The sequence below is a fragment of the Hemitrygon akajei genome, chromosome 5, assembly GCF_048418815.1.
Source record: "Hemitrygon akajei chromosome 5, sHemAka1.3, whole genome shotgun sequence".
NCBI lineage: Eukaryota > Metazoa > Chordata > Chondrichthyes > Myliobatiformes > Dasyatidae > Hemitrygon > Hemitrygon akajei.
The window spans coordinates 38,303,893-38,321,537 of record NC_133128.1 but is presented as its reverse complement, the minus strand read 5'-3'; the positions used below and the strand labels follow the sequence as shown (position 1 = coordinate 38,321,537).

Genomic DNA, 17,645 nt, shown 5'->3' with positions numbered 1-17,645 from the left:
TAAGTGAACAAAAACCTTGTCTTTGTTGTTTGAGCATTAACTGGCCCATTATATAAGAAAGAAGATATACAAGAAAGATCCATCAAAATGATTCCTAGATTGAAAGGCCAATTGTATGAGGAGCTTTTGATGGATTTGCGCCTGTACTCACTGGAATTCAGAGGAATGATGGGGGATCTCTATGAAATTCATCGAATGTTAAAAGGCCTCGATAGAGTGGATGTGGAGAGGATGATGGGGGAGTCCAAGACAAAAGGACACAGTCTCAGAATAGAGGGACTTCCTTTTAGAATGGAGATGAAGAAGAATTTCTTTTGCCACAGGGTGGTGAATTTGTGGAATTCATTGCCACAGGTGGCTGTGGAGGCCAAATCATTGAGTATATTTAAGGAAAAGGTTGATAGATTCTTGATTAGTCAGAGCATGAAGGGATACAAGGAAAGGAAAAAGCAGGAGATTGGGGCTGAGAGGGAAATGAATCAGCCATGTTGAAATAACAGATCAGACTCAATGGGCCAAATGGCCTAATTCTTTCCCTATATCTTTTGGTTTTATGGTCTTATATATTGCTAGGGTGCCTAAGACTTTTATACAGTATTCTAGTAATTTCATGTATTTCACTCTACTACTGCCACACATAAAAAAATCATAACACGTGTGAATGCTGATAAACCTGATTCTGATATGGGTCTCTATTGTGGACTGAGAGTGGGAAGGTGACAGGGAGAGGGGAATCGTGGTTGGGAAAAAGAGAAGGGAAAAGGGAGGGAGCAGGAAGCACCAGAAAGACATTTTATGATGATCAATAAAACAATTGTTTGGAATCAAATGACTTTGCCTGGTGTCTCAGGTCTGTGTGTGTCTGCACCTGCACCAACGCCCCCGGAACTCCTTCTCTGCCACCTGTCCCACACCTCTCCTGTGGGACTCCACCTTTGCCATTCCCGACATGTTTTGCTCCCGCCAGATTAACAATGCTCCTCATTGAGAAATACAGTACTGTGCAAAAGGCCCCTTAGCAATATATATGTGCTTAAGATTTTCTACCCAGTACTGTACAGAAGCCAAAAGAGCCACGCTCATCCAGTCTTTGATCATAACCTCATTATTCTTTTTACAATATTTATTTATTTTGCAATTTATAAAATAATGTCTTTGCACTGTACCGCTGCTACAGAACAATAAATTTCACATCATGATTCAGTAATAATAAACCTTATCCTGATTCTGCTTCCATTCTGTATTGACTTGATTCAGCTGCTTTTTCCCAATAGATTCACAGTACCATACTCCTATTATTTCACCTAAGTCCTGATCATAATGTGGAAAATGATTAATTTTAAAATCAGAACAGAAAGGGAGGAGTTTACAATTTTTTTGATTATTTCAAAGGACCAGAATGACATAATTTAAAAAAAAATTGTTCTTGGAATTCAAATTATAAACATATAGCATTCTCAGGATGAAAAAGGTTCAGGTAGCATTTAACGCTTTTTCAAAGGACACACATATGAAAGGAACACAGATACTTCATTCTTGATGATGATTCCCTTGGGGTGTAGTTCATGTGGCAGATAGTGGGCTATAGTCATCTCCCATGCATCCACAAATGCCACATTGATGCCCTCAAACATCCTTCTCATCACTAAATCAAGCTGGTAGGAGAACCAGTCACTATTATAGAGACTAATCCCTTGTGAAAGGGCCTGGACATTGGCTGTCTTTATTACAATTACTGTATCAGGACTTCTACCCAGCAAGCGTAGAATTGACCTCCGAATGTTCTGTAGTCGTCGGATGTAATGCTCCACCGGAAAAGTATTGAAATGGCACCAGATAGTGAAGGCTATAACTGTGTTCTTTCCTCCTTGAATGTCATCCAATTTATTTGCAATGAATTGCAGGTCCTGAATCGATATGGGCTGGATGCGTATTGGTTTCCCATGCGCAAAATAATCTATCTTGATCTTGTTGTCCACATCCAGAGCAAGATGGGGTCCAGTTTTCAATGAGTGGCCCAGATCGAACTTTCTGAGGCCTGAAGAGAAAATGATTTAAACAATTCTGAGTAATAATTTATTAAGTGATAACTAAAACAATATTTTACCAGCATAACCTTTAAAAGATCAATGTGTCAAACTAGAGCTACAGTACTGTGCAAATGTCTTAGGCTTAAATATATACCTAGGGTGCCTTGGACTTCTGCAAAGTATTGTATATTGTTTAACATAGAAGGATGGTTGGAGAACTGGGATAAGAGTACTTATCTTTATATTAGCTCAGTGGTAGTAAGTGCTATTTAGTAACTGGAAAGACATTGTATACTGTACTGTGCAAAAATCTTAGGCTCCCTAGCTATATATACATGCCTAAGACTTTTGCACAGTTGTGTACATCTTTCATTCTATGTCCAGTAGTGGAGAGGCTGAAAGCATTGGTCTTCAGCAGTGATGTTAAACTTCATGTAACCTCTTCAGAAAATTTCACCAATGTACCTCGTGTTGAAGACAAAGATGGTCAATGACAGTGATATGAAAGATTCCACAATTATATAGTTGTTACTTAAAGAGAAACTGCAGTGTTGTAAGTACTCTGGCTATGGTTGGATTGCCAAGGATGAGACATGGCTAGGATAAATTAAGGAGTGAAATACATTGTCAAAAACTATACATAGATTGAGATGACTGAGAACGGATAATCAACCATGGCAACTTTTAGAGAGGATGTCATTGATGAGTAATTAATTTGAACCAAATTCAAAATAATTTCAACCATTTGTTACCTTCTGTTTGTGGTAATACTTAGTGCATTGAAATAATACAATGTTCTGATGCTAAACTTTGCATGCATCTCATGGAATTCTGTCATGTAAAATTCAGATTTTTACATCTGCTTTTGAGAGGTCTTAGATTCTCAGAATGGAAGAGGCAGTGAGCATAACTATTTCCAGGCAGAACAGCTGAAGATGCGGTCAGGTTGAAGTTGTTGGGCAGCAATGAATGTCTGCTGGAAGTATGTTTATTGAATTAGCAGAACATGCCATTTACCAGCATGATTACAGCACTGTTCAACTGAAATTCAAGTTCTGGCTTAAACTTTAACCACATGTAGAGCAACACTTGCTCAACAGGAGGAAGGGATCTCTACCTGTACCATTTAAAGGAATCGACTCCCTACAGGTCAGTTACTGGTTAATTTATTTCTCCAGGCTGCTGCATAAACCATTTACCCTGTGATGTGAAGTCTTCCCTGCAGGAAACAAAGAACATAATAAATCAAAGCTGGACTCAACCACTTGGCACCTTGAGTCTGCTCGGTCATTCAATAAGATTTTGACTGATCTCACTGAAAATGGCCATTTGTCTGTGTGTTGTGTTGAGAGGTACTCCTCCCTGCAATGAGCCCCTCAATGTTCACACTATGTTTGATCCATATGAAGACCATCATGCAAGTCAATGCTTCTCTCCTGGAGCAATAATGATCCTGTCATGTTGCAGTGTTCTGCTGTGGCAGAAGAGGCATAGAGCCAGCCAAGCCACTGGAAGGAAACTCCTAAAATAAGAAAGTGAGCAGGAGTAGGCCATTTAATGTTATATTATTGTTTTCTCATCCAATAAAATCATGGGTAACCCCAATTCCTATTTCCAGTACCATCTCCAAATCCACTCATATCTAAGCATCATAGTCTTTTTTTCTCTTACTGTACTGAGTGTAGTAAATGGCTGTTGTGTGTTCTTCATGCCGGATGTTGGAGTCCTGAGAGACCCAGAGTCTCCCAGGAAACTACATCTGTGTGAAGTGCATCCAGCTGCAGCTGCTTGAAGACCATGTTAGGGATCTGAAGCAGCAGCTGGATGACCTTCGGCTTTTACCGGAGAGTGAGGAGATCATCGAGGAGATCATTATAGGGAAGTAGTCACCCCTAAGTTGCAGGAGCTGGGTAGCTGAGTGACTGTTAAGAGAAATGGAAATGTGAATAGGCGGCTAGTGTCGGGCACCCCTATGGCCATGACCTTCAATAATGAGTATACTGTTTTGGATAATGTGTTGGGGGATGACCTCCCAGAGGAATGCCATGGAGACTAGGTTACTGGGTCTGAGCATGTGTCTGTGGTGCAGAAGGCAAAGAGGGTGAAGAGGGGAGCGGTAGTGAGAGGGGACTCAATAGTCAGAGGAACAGTCAGAAGATTCTGTGGATGTGAACGGGACACCCGGATGCTATGTTGCCTCCCAGGTGCCAGAGTCAGGGACATCTTGGATCGCACCCACTGCATTTTGGAGGGGGAGGGAGAGCAGCCAGATATCTTGGTACCAATGACATAGGAAGGAAAAGAAGAGGTCCTGAAGAGAGAATTTAGAGCACCAGGCAGAAGGCTGAGAAACAGGACCTCCAGGGTAGTACTTTCTGGATTGCTGCCTGTGCCACACACCAGTGAGGGTAGAAAAAGGATGATTTGACAGATAAATGTGTGGCTGAGAAGCTGGTGCAGGGGCAGTGCTTCAGATTCTTGGATCATTGGGATCTCTTCTGGGAGAGGTATGAGCTGTACAAAAAGGACGGGTTGCACCTGAAGGGTCAGGGGGACCAATATACTCATGGGCAGGTTTGTTACAGCTGTTGGGGAGTGTTTAAATTAATTTGGCAGGGGAATAGGAATCAGAGTGAAGGGACTCAGGATTGGACGGATGGTGAAATAACAAAGATAGCATACAGTCAGACTGTCTGGAAGGGCAGGCAGAGCATAGGAGAAAATTGAAGCCAGTAGTGTGAGTATCAGTGCATGAGGGATGCAGAATTAAAAAGGGTAGCAAATACGGTATAAGAAATAAAGTGGATGATCTTGTTGCACTTTTACAAATTGTCAGGTATACTGTTGTGGCCATCACTGAATCATGGCTGAAGGATGGTTGTTGTCAGGAGCAGAATGTCCACAGTTACACGTTGTATCAGAGGGATAGGAAGGTAGGTAGAGGGGGTGCATGGCTCTGCTGATGAAGAACGGAATGAAAGCAGAAGAAAGGTGTGATATAGGATTGGAAAATGTACAGTCTTTGGGGGTTGAGTTAAGAAACTGCAAAGGTAAAAGAACCCCATCAGTAGATGGGATGTGGACCACAGATTACAATGGGAAATAAAAAGGTATGTCAAAAGGGCAATGTTATGATAGTCATAAGAGATTTTAACATGCAGGTCGATTGGGAAAATCAGGTTGGTAATGGATCTCAAGAGAGTGAGTTTGTTGAATGCCTACGAGATGGCCTTTTAGAACAGTTTGTCATTGAGCCTACTAGGGGATCAGCTATACTAGATTAGGTGTTATGTAATGGACTGGTGGCAATTAGGAAACTTAAGGTAAAAGAACCCTGGGAGACAATGATCATAATATGATTGTGTTCAACTTGAAATTTGATAGGGTGTAAGTAATGTCTGACATAGCAGTATTTCAGTGGCAGAGGTTTGAGAGAGGAGTTGGCCAAAGTAAATTGGAAGGAGATGCTGGCAGTGATGACAGCAGAGCAACAATGGTGTGAGTTTCTGGGGAAAATGAGGAAGGTAGAGGATAGATGTATTCCAAAAATAAAGATATACTGAAATGGCAAAATAGTACAACTGTGGTTGACAAGGGAAGTAAAATGAATGAGAGGGCATATAACAAAGTAACAATTAGCCAGAAGACAGAGGATTGGGAAGCTTTTAAAAACCTTGGAGGGCAACTAAAAGAATTATTAGAGGGAAAAGATGAAATCTGAAAGCAAGCTAGCAACAAGATCAAAGTAGATAGTAAAAGCTTTTTCAAGTACAGTGGCATGTAAACGTTTGGACACCCCGGTCAAAATTTCTGTTATTGTGAATAGTTAAGTGAGTAAAAGATGACCTGATTTTCAAAAGGCATGAGGTTAAAGATGACACATTTCTTTAATATTTTAAGCAAGATTACTTTTTTTATTTCCATCTTTTACAGTTTTAAAATAACAGTAGAACACTGCACCACCACTCCAGAGTCTGCTAAATCTTCCTGAAGGTCTTTTGCAGTCAAACGAGGGTTTTGATTTGCCTTTCTAGCATTCCTATGAGCAGTTCTCTCCGAAAATTTTCTTGGTTTTCCAGAACCTCAATCTGATCTCCACCGTTCCTGTTAACTGCCATTTCTTATTTACATTACGAACTGAGGAAACGGCTACCTGAAGCACTTTGCTATCTTCTTACAGCCTTCTCCTACTTTGTGGGCATCATTTATTTTAATTTTCAGAGTGCTAGGCAGCCGCTTAGAGGAGCCCATGTCTGCTGCTTTTTGGGAAAAGGTTTGAGGAGTCAGGGTATTTTTAAAGCTTTGAAATTTGCATCACCTGGCCTTTCCTAACAATGACTGTGAACAAACCATAGCCCTAACAAACTAATTAAGGTCTGAGACCTTGGTATAAGTTATTTGAGAGCTCAAATCTCCTGGGGTGCCCAAACTTTTGCATGGTGCTCCTTTCCATTTTTTCACTCTAAAATTGTACAAAACAAAAATAATACACTAATCTTGCTTAAAATGTTGAAAAGAATGTTTCATCTTTATGACTTTTGGAGATCAGTTCATCTTCTGCTCACTTAACTATTCACAGTAACAGAAATTTTGACTGGGGTTTCCAAACATTTGCATGCCATGTATGTAAAAAATAAAAGAAAGATGAGAGTGGATATAGGACTGCTAGAAAATGAGACAGGAGAAATAATAATGGGGGACAAGGAGATGGCAGATGAACTAAATGAGTATTTTGTATCCGTCTTCACTGTGAAAGACACTAGCAGTATGCCAGATGTTGAAGTGGGTGAGGAAGAGAAGTGATTGCAGTTATTATTATAAGGGAGAAGATGCTCAAAAAGCTTCTCCAAGGATTGCCACCTTGTCGTGGTGGAGAAGTTTGTGTGGTCCTGAGATTCTGAGAGCGATGCCGACTGGAGCTACGCTCCTGGTAGGGTCACCCATGGTGGTAAGGTCGAGGGTGAGGTCCCTGACAAGGAACAATCCAACCAAGACCTCAATGGTGGAACAGACGGATGAAGTTATTTCCAACTCAATGGCTGTGAGGGCAGATGAAGGCTGCAACAAATTCATCAGCTCCAATCGTCGTGGTTTCCATGCCATTGGAATCATTTGATTGATCTGTGAAGTATCGTGTTCTTCTTGGAGTGCAACATCAAGTACACATTAAACAAATACACGCACAGGTGTCTTCACTCTGTGGGCCACAATAGATCAATGGAATGAAGATCATCATCCTTGACCTCGAGGGATAGTCATGACAACGACGGCTCAAAAAGCTGAAAGGCCTAAGTGTACATAAGTCACCTAGACCAGATGAACTGCACTCTAGGGTTCTGAAAGAGGTAGTGGTAGAGATTGTGGAGGCATGAGTAATGACCTTTCAAATATCTTTGGACTATTGCATGGTGCCATAGGACTGTAAAACTGCAAGTGTCACTCCACTCTTAAAGAAAGGATGAAGGCAGCAGGAATGAAATTATAGACCAGTTATCCTGACCTCAGTGGTTGGAATGATGTTGGAGTCAATTGTTAAGGATGAGGGGATGGAATACTTGGTGACACAGGACAAGATAGGACAAAATCAGCATGCTTTCCTCAAGGGAAAATATTGCCTGTTGAATCTGTTGGAGTTCTTTGAGTAGGATAGATAAAGGGGATGTAGTAGATGTTGTATATTTGGACTTTCAGAAGGCCTTTAACAAGGTGCCACACATGAGGCTGCTTACCAAGTTAGGAGCCATGGTATTATCGGAAAGTTACTGGCATGGTTAGAGCATTGACAGTGGGTGGGGATGAAAGCATCCTTTTTTTTTGTTTTCATTTCAGGAGGTCTAGAATACAAGAGGAGGGATGTGATGCTGAGGCTTTATAAGGCACTGGTGAGGCCTCACCTTGAGTATTGTGAACTGATTTGGGCTCTACATCTAAGAAAAGATATGAGGGTATTGAAGAGGGTTCAGAGGGTTTTCACAAGAATGATTCCGGGAATGAAAGTGTTAACATATGAGGAATGTTTGACAGCTCTGGGTCTGTACTCACTGGAACTTAGAAGGATGAGGGGGGATCTCACTGAAACCTTAAGAATGTTGGAAGGCCTAGACAAAGTTGATGTGGAAAGGATTTCTCCCATGGTGGGGCAATCTTGGACAACATAGATAGAGGGGCGTCTACTTAAAGCAGAGATGCAGAGAAATTTCTTTAGCCAGAGGTTGATGAATTTGTGGAATTTATTACCACAGGCGGCTGTAGAGGCCAGGTCACTGGGTGTATTTTAGATGGAGATTCATAGGTTCTTGATTGGACACAGCATCAAAGGTTAAGTGGAGAAGGTGGGGGAGTGGGGCTGAAGAGGGAAAAGTAAAGGATAAGCCATGACTGAATGGTGGAGTAGACTCAATGAGCCAAATGGCCTGATTCTGCTCCTATGTCTTATGGTCTTATGGAAATGGCAAAACATACTGCCCAAGGTGTGAAAAGGATCAACAATTGACAATTTGTAGAATACCTACGAGATGGCTTTTAGAGCAGTTTGTGATTGAGCCCAATAGGGGATCAGTTGTTCTGGACTGAGTGTTGCATAATGAGCTGGATTTGCTTAGGGAGCTTAAAGTGAGGAGCACTCGGAAGAAAGGTAATCATAATATGACAGAAATCGTCCTGCTATTTGAGAGGGAGCAGCTAAAGTCAAATGTATCAGTATTACAGTGGAGTAGAAGGATGAAAGAGGCATGAGAGGGGAGCTGGCCAAAGATGATTGGAAAGGGACACTAACAGCCAAATGGCCTCATTCTGCTCTTATGTCTTATGGTCTTTTTCTTGAAAACACACTTCATCTGAGGAGTTGCAGCTCTTCTGGGTAGCCTATTTGTGAGAACCAAAGATTCACTGTCTGCCAGGTGACCAAATGTTTTCTCATCTCAGTCCTGAATGGCCAGCCCCATGTTTTGAGACAGTAACTTCTGGTTATGGACACTCCACTGAAATTACCCTGACTGTCCCTAAGAATTTTCTGTGTTGCCATGACAGAGCCATGCATTCTACTAAACTCAGAAAAGTATGGTTTAATCAACATGATCTTTCTTATTATGACAGATCCAAGCTCCCAGAAATCAATTGTGAATCTTCACTAAACTCCATCTCACACAAGTATCTTCTTCCTCCGCACACTATTTCCTACACAAAGTCTCATTGGGGCTCTGTAGAATTCATGAAAATGAGTCTACTCTTGCATTATTTCATGATATTTGTTTAACTTCCTTACAGTTCACCATTATGCCTGGTATAATATTTTACGTCTCAATTTATAAAGGAACCACATTACTTTTGGATAATCTTTTCATTTTTACTTTTACATGGAAGTCCTCACACTCTTTTCCTTTCCATCTGTATTGTTCTGCAGGTTTCTGAAATGTCCCCAGTCTTCAGACTTACTGCTTTTCAGCAGGGTACACTTTTCATTTGAATCGATATTACCTTTACATGCCAAAGCTTTACCACTGTCCTAGCTTATTTGTCTCAATATTTGTATATTACTTGTCAGCTATTTCCGATACTTTTTAAAGTTAGCCATTGTTTCTTTATAAATAATACTTTACTTGCAGCCTAAGTAGACATTGCAGCAAATTCTTTCTCAGTAAAAAGGCTTCTTCCCTTCGATTGCAGTCTTGATAAAGAGACTCAACCTGAAATATCGACTGCTTTCTCCTCCATAGACCTGCTAGTTCACCCAACCATTTGTGTGTGTTGCTCTGAATATTCAGCATTTGCAAAATCGCTTGTGTTTATTATTTTTCTCTTGCCATGGACAACCTATAATAGTCAGTGAAGCCCTTTCCCAACATTTCCTTGACTCTGTTCAGTTTGCTATATTCAGCTAGAAGACAGCTTCCAATTGTGTTCAATCACTTTCGATCTTTATATAAAATTCTATATTATGATCATTGTGTAACCCTCTCACCAGGATCAGATGCAAACCTGGCTCAGTAGCTAACTCTGTAAACAGCCATGTGACTCAGTGGTGAGAAGGCCACCTTTATAACAATATACATCTAGGGTCAGTATGATTTGGGGTTCAACAAAACAGGAAAGTTGGGATGTTCCAATTAACGGAACCTTGATTTGAGTGAATGCTGCCCTTACAGAATTACCCATCACCAAGAAATGACACACCAGCATAAAATTATAAAGAAAGTATATTTACCAATTTCAGTTTTATCAAACAGATAATGAGAGAAAGAAAAGGAAGAACAAAAATAATAGCCCCATTTCAGTTAGACCAGTCTAAATGTGCACAAAACCATTGGAGCCTCATCTCCTTCAAAAGTTGGGTATGGCCATTACTCACAGCTTTGAATTCTCATCACTAATCTCTGACAGAACTTCCCATCTTGGACTCCATCTCGTGAAGCACTCCTTGCAATAGCCTCTTCCTTATCTTCTCCTCCGCATTTCCCACCAGAAGACCATGAACCCCACCACTGTCCATCATAAATCTCTCTCTGCCCAGCTCTCTAGAACTTTCTCCCAATCCCACCAACCTGATTGGTTGACTAACCATTCCTAAGTTGAACAACACAGCTCCGTATCTTTACCTGAAACCACTGAGAATGCCAAGGATTATCTGGAGGGTATATGACCCCGTATAAAACTTGGTTCCTCAACTCCATCTTGCTCCATTCTCTCACTGGTAGGGTGTTTTGTCTTTTTAAGTTGGGCCATACCCCCTTTGGCAACAGATGACTAAATGGCACCTTTACTGTACAAGGGTTGGGCTGCTGCCAATTCCACAGGACTCAAGGCAGGCAACTGCTTTGTATGCAGAGCAGTTAAGTTGCAATATCCCTGTGGAATAGCACAACCAGAAGCTCCCAAACGAGCCACAGCTCTATCCTGCCATAGTCTTGCCTCTGATTTCCTCACTGTGGAAAACGCACACATTGCTTTAACACTAGAGGCACTCCCATTCTTCAAGGTGCCAGGTTGTTCCCTTACTGGGTCTCTCTGAAGCTTCCTGACTTCCTTTTCTGTTTGAACAACTTTAAAGTTATTTTCCAAAGGTTTTCTTGTCCTTTACACTCCTCCTTGAAATGTCCATCCTCACCACAATGGTAACGTATAATACTGGTCGCTTCCCTTGCTCAGCGCCCCTGTCAGCAGCAGCTCTCTGCTTAGTACATCCTACTGGTGGGTTCACTTTCTTATTGGACTTGTCAAGCTTGGTGGCAGCACTAGCCGACATCAACCAAGAAACCTCAGTTTGCAGGTTTTTCACTCCATTCTGCAAAACTCCCATCTGTGTGGCCTGACTCCAGAAAACACTCTCAACCTATGGTCTTTGAGTCTCCACAGGTATGTGTTGCATTTATCAATAGTAATTGTTGAAACCAGCTCAGAATTTAATTCAGCTGCTGAAGGACCTATTACACCTTTCACATCAGACAACTTCTTTCTCTCACTTTGCAGAAACGAGATCAACTTGTCTTTAAAGTCTTCACTCTCAGCCACTTACAATTCATCTTTAACGTTTTTACCCTCAGCTACATGGCCACTTCTCTAAAAGTAAGGATGGCCCTCTCCAGGCAGTGCAACTTCAGTTACGTCACTACTAGTCTGGATTAACATGACATTCTTACCAGCCAATTGATCTAACTGCCATTCAACCAATGTGACTTTCCTCAATACTTTTACAGAACTCCGTACTCTAATTAGCAGTTCATCAGGACTTTGAATATCCACCCTGCTCAGAACACAAGTATTATTTGTGGATAATCTCTCCAAATCACAACATATCTTAATTCCTGTGGCGTCTATAATAAAGTACCTTCATCACTTTCACTGACACAGGCTTAAATACACAAACCACTTAATCAATACTTAAACAGCATTCACATGTTATTCACCGAATCCTGGACAAGCTCCCACAAATGTAACCCTCTCACTGGGCTCATATACAAATTTGGTGTGATAACTAACTCTGCTAACTGCCATGTGAGTCAGCAGTGAAGAGGCCACCTTTATAACAATATAAATCTAGAGTCTGTATGATTGGAGCCTAACCAAACAGGGGAGTTGGGATATTCTGATTAACAAAACCCTGACATGAGCAAAAACTGCATAAATACTGCCCATACAGAATTAACCATCACCAAGAAATGACAAATCACACACTAGCATAAAATATTAAAGTATGTTACCAATTTCAGCTTTATCAAACAGTTATTAAGAAAAAGAAAATAAAGAATAAAATTAAAGGGCCCTTTACAGTTAGACAGATCTAAATGTGCACATGACTGTTGAAGCCCATCTCTTCCAAAAGCTGGGTATAACCATTACTCACAGCACTGCATTCTCATCACCAGTCACCAGTACAGCTTCCCATCTTGGACTCCATCTCACAAAACACTCCTTCCAATCACCTCTTCCCGATCTTCTCTTCTCTGCATCTCCCGCCAAAAGACCACAAACCCCACCACTGTCCATCACAAATCTCTCTCATTCTAGCTCTCCCTAGAACCTTCTCCCAATCCTACCATCCTGATTGGCTGACACAACATTTCTAAGTTGAACAATATGGCTCCTTGTCTTTAGCTGAAACTAAAACATTCTACCAGCAGGACATACTAGTTTTACAGATAAATAGTAAAATGAAATACCTCAAAGCACAGCAGGAGAAATCTTAACCAGGGCATTAAAATTGCTTACTGAATCACTAGATACTTAGTGTTACAGTATATTTAAAAGTTTCTGTTCCTTCACTGACTCCTTATTGCACTGCTGTGGGAAGACATCTGTTCTGTACTCTATGAATTCATCCTGATACTATATTGTTAATTTGATAAATCTAGTCTATATGTAAAGTCACCTATGATTATTGTATTGACTTTGTCACAATTTCCTGTCTCCAATTTCCTAATTTATTTAATACCCTACATTATCATTTCCAACAAACTATCTGCTGGGGGAACTTAGTGGTCTGAACAGCATCTGTGGGAGACATCATGACTTCATGACATTTCAACCCAAAACGTTTCCTCCCACTTTTTTTTCCCATCAAAACTAAATTTACTTTATTTTCTGATTTATAATTCCTCACCACTACTGCCTTTATTCCATTCCTCTGAGTTCTTTTATCTTTAACATTTTGCCTCTCTCCTCTCAAAGTTAAGCATCATGGAATATTTAAAAACAATGATCATTTTACAATCATCTTTCGGTAAAAGTTATTAGATGGTTCCCATTTAGTTGAATCTCTGTTGCTGAATCACTTGTTATGAATGATGCGTACATTCTGATGAAGAGCTTTCAATCATGATTTGTACCACTTTTCCTTCTTCTAATTCCAAGTACACAGGTGACCTCCATGTTACAACCATTGAATAATGTAAATTTGTCTTTATAGACTTTATGAATCACAATTCAATATTTTGAGGTACAGTAGGAAATTTGCTCTCATGGAATTTATTTAGGGAAGGCACTAAATAAATAAATACATTATTTTCCAATGTAGGTTCTTGATGCATGTGCAGGTGGTCACAGCTTCATGCTATGGAAAACTGTGAGATGGATTATCTTCTTGGAATGCATCCCACCACTAACCCCTCTACAAGAGACACAATAGAATCAATGAAAGGGCGCATCTAACAGGACGGACAAATAACCAATATACAAAAGACAACAAACAGTGCAAACACAAAAGGAAAGCAAAAATAAATAATAATAATAATAAGTAAATATTGAGAACATGAAATGGAAAGGCCTTGAAAATGAGTCCAGAGGTTATGGGACCAGTTCAATGATGGGGTGAGTGAAGTTGAGTTAAGTTATCCTCTCAAGTTGAGGAGTAAGAACTGTTTCTGAACCTGTTGGTGTGGGTCCTGAGGCTCCTGTATTTTCTTCCTGATGGCAGCAGTGAAAAGAGTGCATGACCTGGATGGTGGGGTTCCTTGATGATGGAAGCTGCTTTCCCTCAACAGCACTCTGTGTAGATGTGCACAGTGGTGAAAAGTCATTTCATGTGATGGACTGGGCCATATCCACTCCTTCCAATACTTTTTTGTAGGCTTTGCTACTTTCTACTACTGTTAGCCCAGATATTGTGATTGGTATATTTAGCAAGCAGAACATAATTGACTTGATTCAAGCATTGTTCTCAACTGATCATATATTAAGATGTTTGTAAGTATTTCTGGGAGTTATTACCCGGCTAGACCCAAATAAGATCTATTGATGTAATTTGGACAGGCAAAAAATATGGTTGTCCTTGGAGAAGCTCAAACTGAAGACATTTCTTTTATTGAAAAAATACCTCATAATTGTCAGCACTTTGAATTCCATGAATTATTACAGCTTTTCCTTCCACTGTGCAAGTCTGAGATTGGTGGGTTCATGATGAGCCGTCTTTGCATGCACACCCAAAGTTTCCAATTGTCTACCTTTAACTGGTGGATTTTATTATAATATTTGTCAGGTTTTTTTTCTGTGTGGAAGTATTATTGCCTATTTTGTATAATTCAGAGATTGTACGTGTCCTTGCAGCTTAGGTGTTTTATGGAGAAATGGTAACGCTATTCATCCTCAAGAAGCATAAAATGTTCATGTGCAAGAAAGTGTAAGTTGCACGAGAAGAACACAGATTTGATTATGAATTGGAGTAAATATAAAGCTTAAAGCATTAGACTACAATGAATAATGAGAAATGGGAATCCTGACCTGGTACAAAATGTATCAAATACTCAAACCACTGGCGTATAGTGGAATCTCCAAAAATATAAACAACTTTCCCATGAAGACAGTTGATAACATTTGCTGGCGTGTCAAAGTTTTGAAGTCTACAGGTCTTTGATATCCATTTATCCTGATAATAAAATCCAGCTGGTGAAAGGAATGGCTTGCCAGGGAGACATTCACTGGGATTTTTGCCTAAAAATTAGGAGAGAGAAATTTAAGTACAATGCCTTTGATTTATAATCCACTGTTTAAAAGCATTAATGTCAAATTTCAAGAGAATATTAGACAGAAAATTAGTAATGAAAATCATGTGAAAATCTGCAGATGCTGGAAATCCAAACCAACACACACACACAATATGCTGGAGGAACTCAGCAGGGCAGGCAGCTTCTATGGAAAAGAGTAAACAGTCTATGTTTCAGGCTGAGACTCTTCTTCAGGACTAGAAAGGAAGGGGAGAAGTCAGTGTAAGAAAGTGGGGAGGGGGGAGGAAAAAGTACATGGTGGTAGGTGATGGGTGAAGCCAGGAGAAGGGGAGGGGTGCAATGAAAAGCTGGGAAGTTGATTGGTGAACGAGATAAAGGGCTCTGATAGAAGACTATAGAAGACTATGGAAGAAAGGTAAGGGGGAGGAGCATCAGAAGGAGATGATGAGCAGGTAAGGAGACAAGGTGAGAAGGTGAGAAATGGAAACAGAAAATGGGAATGGTGAAGGGGGAGCAATTACCGGAGATTTGAGACCTCGATCTTTATACCGTCAAGTTGGGGGCTACCCAGAAGGAATATAAGCAATGGCAACATGTGGGGAATGAAATGAAATGATTTAGATGCAATAACATAGAAAGTAAACAAGATCCTAAAAATTGTGCTTGATATGCCAATGTAGTAAAAAAAATGACATGAATTTCAAATGCATCTTTCATGTTCACTTCAGTGTCTCTCAGAGCAATCTAAAGCCAATGTAGGGACTTTAAAAAGGGTGGAATCACCATTGTAAAATGAGAAATTTGGGAGTTAATTTCGCAAAGGCCAACAAATGTTTTCTAATAATGACCAGACAATCTGTCAGAGTAATGCTGGCTGAAAGTGTCTGAACTACCATTCCCCTCCTCTTCTTTGAACATATGCTTTGGGATGCCAAAATTGCTTGAGGAGATAGAGCCAGCCCCAGTTTAATGCATAGCATCTGCAAAAGTGCAGTATTCCTTCATACTTCATAGACAGCATAGATATTCAGACAACTTATTTAAATTAAAAATTAGGATCAGGATAACATGTGGAGCTTCAAGCACTTGAGAAATTTCCACATTAAGAAAAGCAAATTCATCTACACAATCCTATTTGTATTGAACAACCAAGTAAATTCATGTTGAAACAAACAAAATACAGTATTAGTTTCTAATATGTTCCTAAAATTAATAAAAATCTATGTAAGGTATTAAATTCAGTTTAGGATATAAGAGAATCTTCAGCATGGAAGAACTACTCCCAACATTACTAACATAATCCCTCGTACACAAATCTCTAATTTGTTAAGTCAGTATATTAGTATTATCTTACCTGAATGAGGTGAAGGCTTTACAATTACATAACCTTGATCTTTGGGTAATATTGGCCTCTTGATATTTTTCTGACTGAAAATATATTATTATTTCTTAATCTACTGCACCCATGAAATGTGACATATAAATGTTTAATTTTGTAGGAAGCATAGAGATAAAAGAGGATAGTTTATCATTTGAACATATTGTTACCTAAAGACAGAGCCAGCAACAACTGATTGTTAATTCAAGGGGGTGGGTGAAAGCCAGAAGTTGTGGTACCAATGACATAACTAAGAAAAGGGATAAGGTCCTGAAGAAATAATATGAGGAGCTAAGGAAGAACTTGAAAAGCAGGACCTCAAGGATGACAATCTCTAGATTGCTGCCTCTGCCATGTGTCAGTGAGGGTAAAAGTAGGATGATTTGGCAAATAAGTATGTGGCTGAAGAACTAGTGTAGGGAACAGGGTTTCAGACTTGTGGACCATGGGTTCTCTTCAGGGGAAGGTATGAGCTGTATGAAAAGGAAAGGTTACTTCTGAACTCGAGGAGGACCAATATCCTTGCAGACAGGTTTGCTAGAGCAGTTGGAGAGGGTTGAAACGAGTTTGGTAGGGGGATGGGAAACTGAATGATAAGTTAGAGGATGGGGCAGTTGTTGTAAAGGTAGATTCAGTGTGCAGAGCGATTGTGAGGAAGGATAGGCAGTGAATAGGGTATTAATGCAGTCTGTTGGATGGATTGAAATGTGTCTATTTTAGTGACAGAAATATGAGGAACAAGGGTAATGAACTTAGAGCATGGATTAATACATGGGGCTACAATGTTAAGGCCATTACAGAGACTTGGCTGTCAAAAGGTCAGAAATGGCTACTGAATGTTCCAGAAATTAGCTGTTTCAAAAGGGAGGAAGGTAAAAGAGATGGGGAATAGCATTGCTAATCAAGGATAGTTTCAAAGCTGCAGAAAGGGAGGATGTCCACTGAGTCAGTGTGGGTGGAAGTAAGGAATTTGAAGGGAGCAATCACTCTACTAGGAGCATTCATAGGCCGTCCAATAACACTACAGATACTAAGTCTAGATCAGGAGAGAGATTTTTGAAAATTGCAAAAGTAGCATGGTTGTTGTCATGGGTGATTTCAACTTTCCTAATATTAATTGACAGCACCTTAGTGCTTAGATAAGGTGGACTTTGTTAGATGCGTCCAGAAAGGACTGCTTGCATATTATATATACAGGCTGATAGAGGAGGCCATACTAGATTTGGTCAGGTGGGAGATCTCTCAGTGGGAAAACAATTCAGAGTCAGTGACCACAACTTCATGAGCTTTACCAAGGCATTG

General features: G+C 40.1%; 1 protein-coding gene across 6 annotated transcripts in view; it reads right to left on the bottom strand.

Moving 5' to 3' along the window:
- Positions 1 to 1,123: 1,123 nt before the first annotated feature.
- The window catches only part of LOC140727645 (NXPE family member 3-like), a 129,138-nt gene continuing 112,616 nt past the window's right edge, over positions 1,124 to 17,645 (bottom strand). For all 6 annotated transcript variants that reach the window (XM_073045260.1, XM_073045262.1, XM_073045259.1 and 3 more), the window contains 3 exons: positions 16,320 to 16,393; positions 14,742 to 14,951; positions 1,124 to 2,038 (listed from right to left, as the gene is read on the bottom strand). In XM_073045260.1, the coding sequence (XP_072901361.1) occupies positions 1,485 to 2,038; positions 14,742 to 14,951; positions 16,320 to 16,393 (838 nt within the window). In that variant the 3' untranslated portion in view covers positions 1,124 to 1,484. The remainder of the gene's footprint in view (positions 2,039 to 14,741; positions 14,952 to 16,319; positions 16,394 to 17,645) is intronic.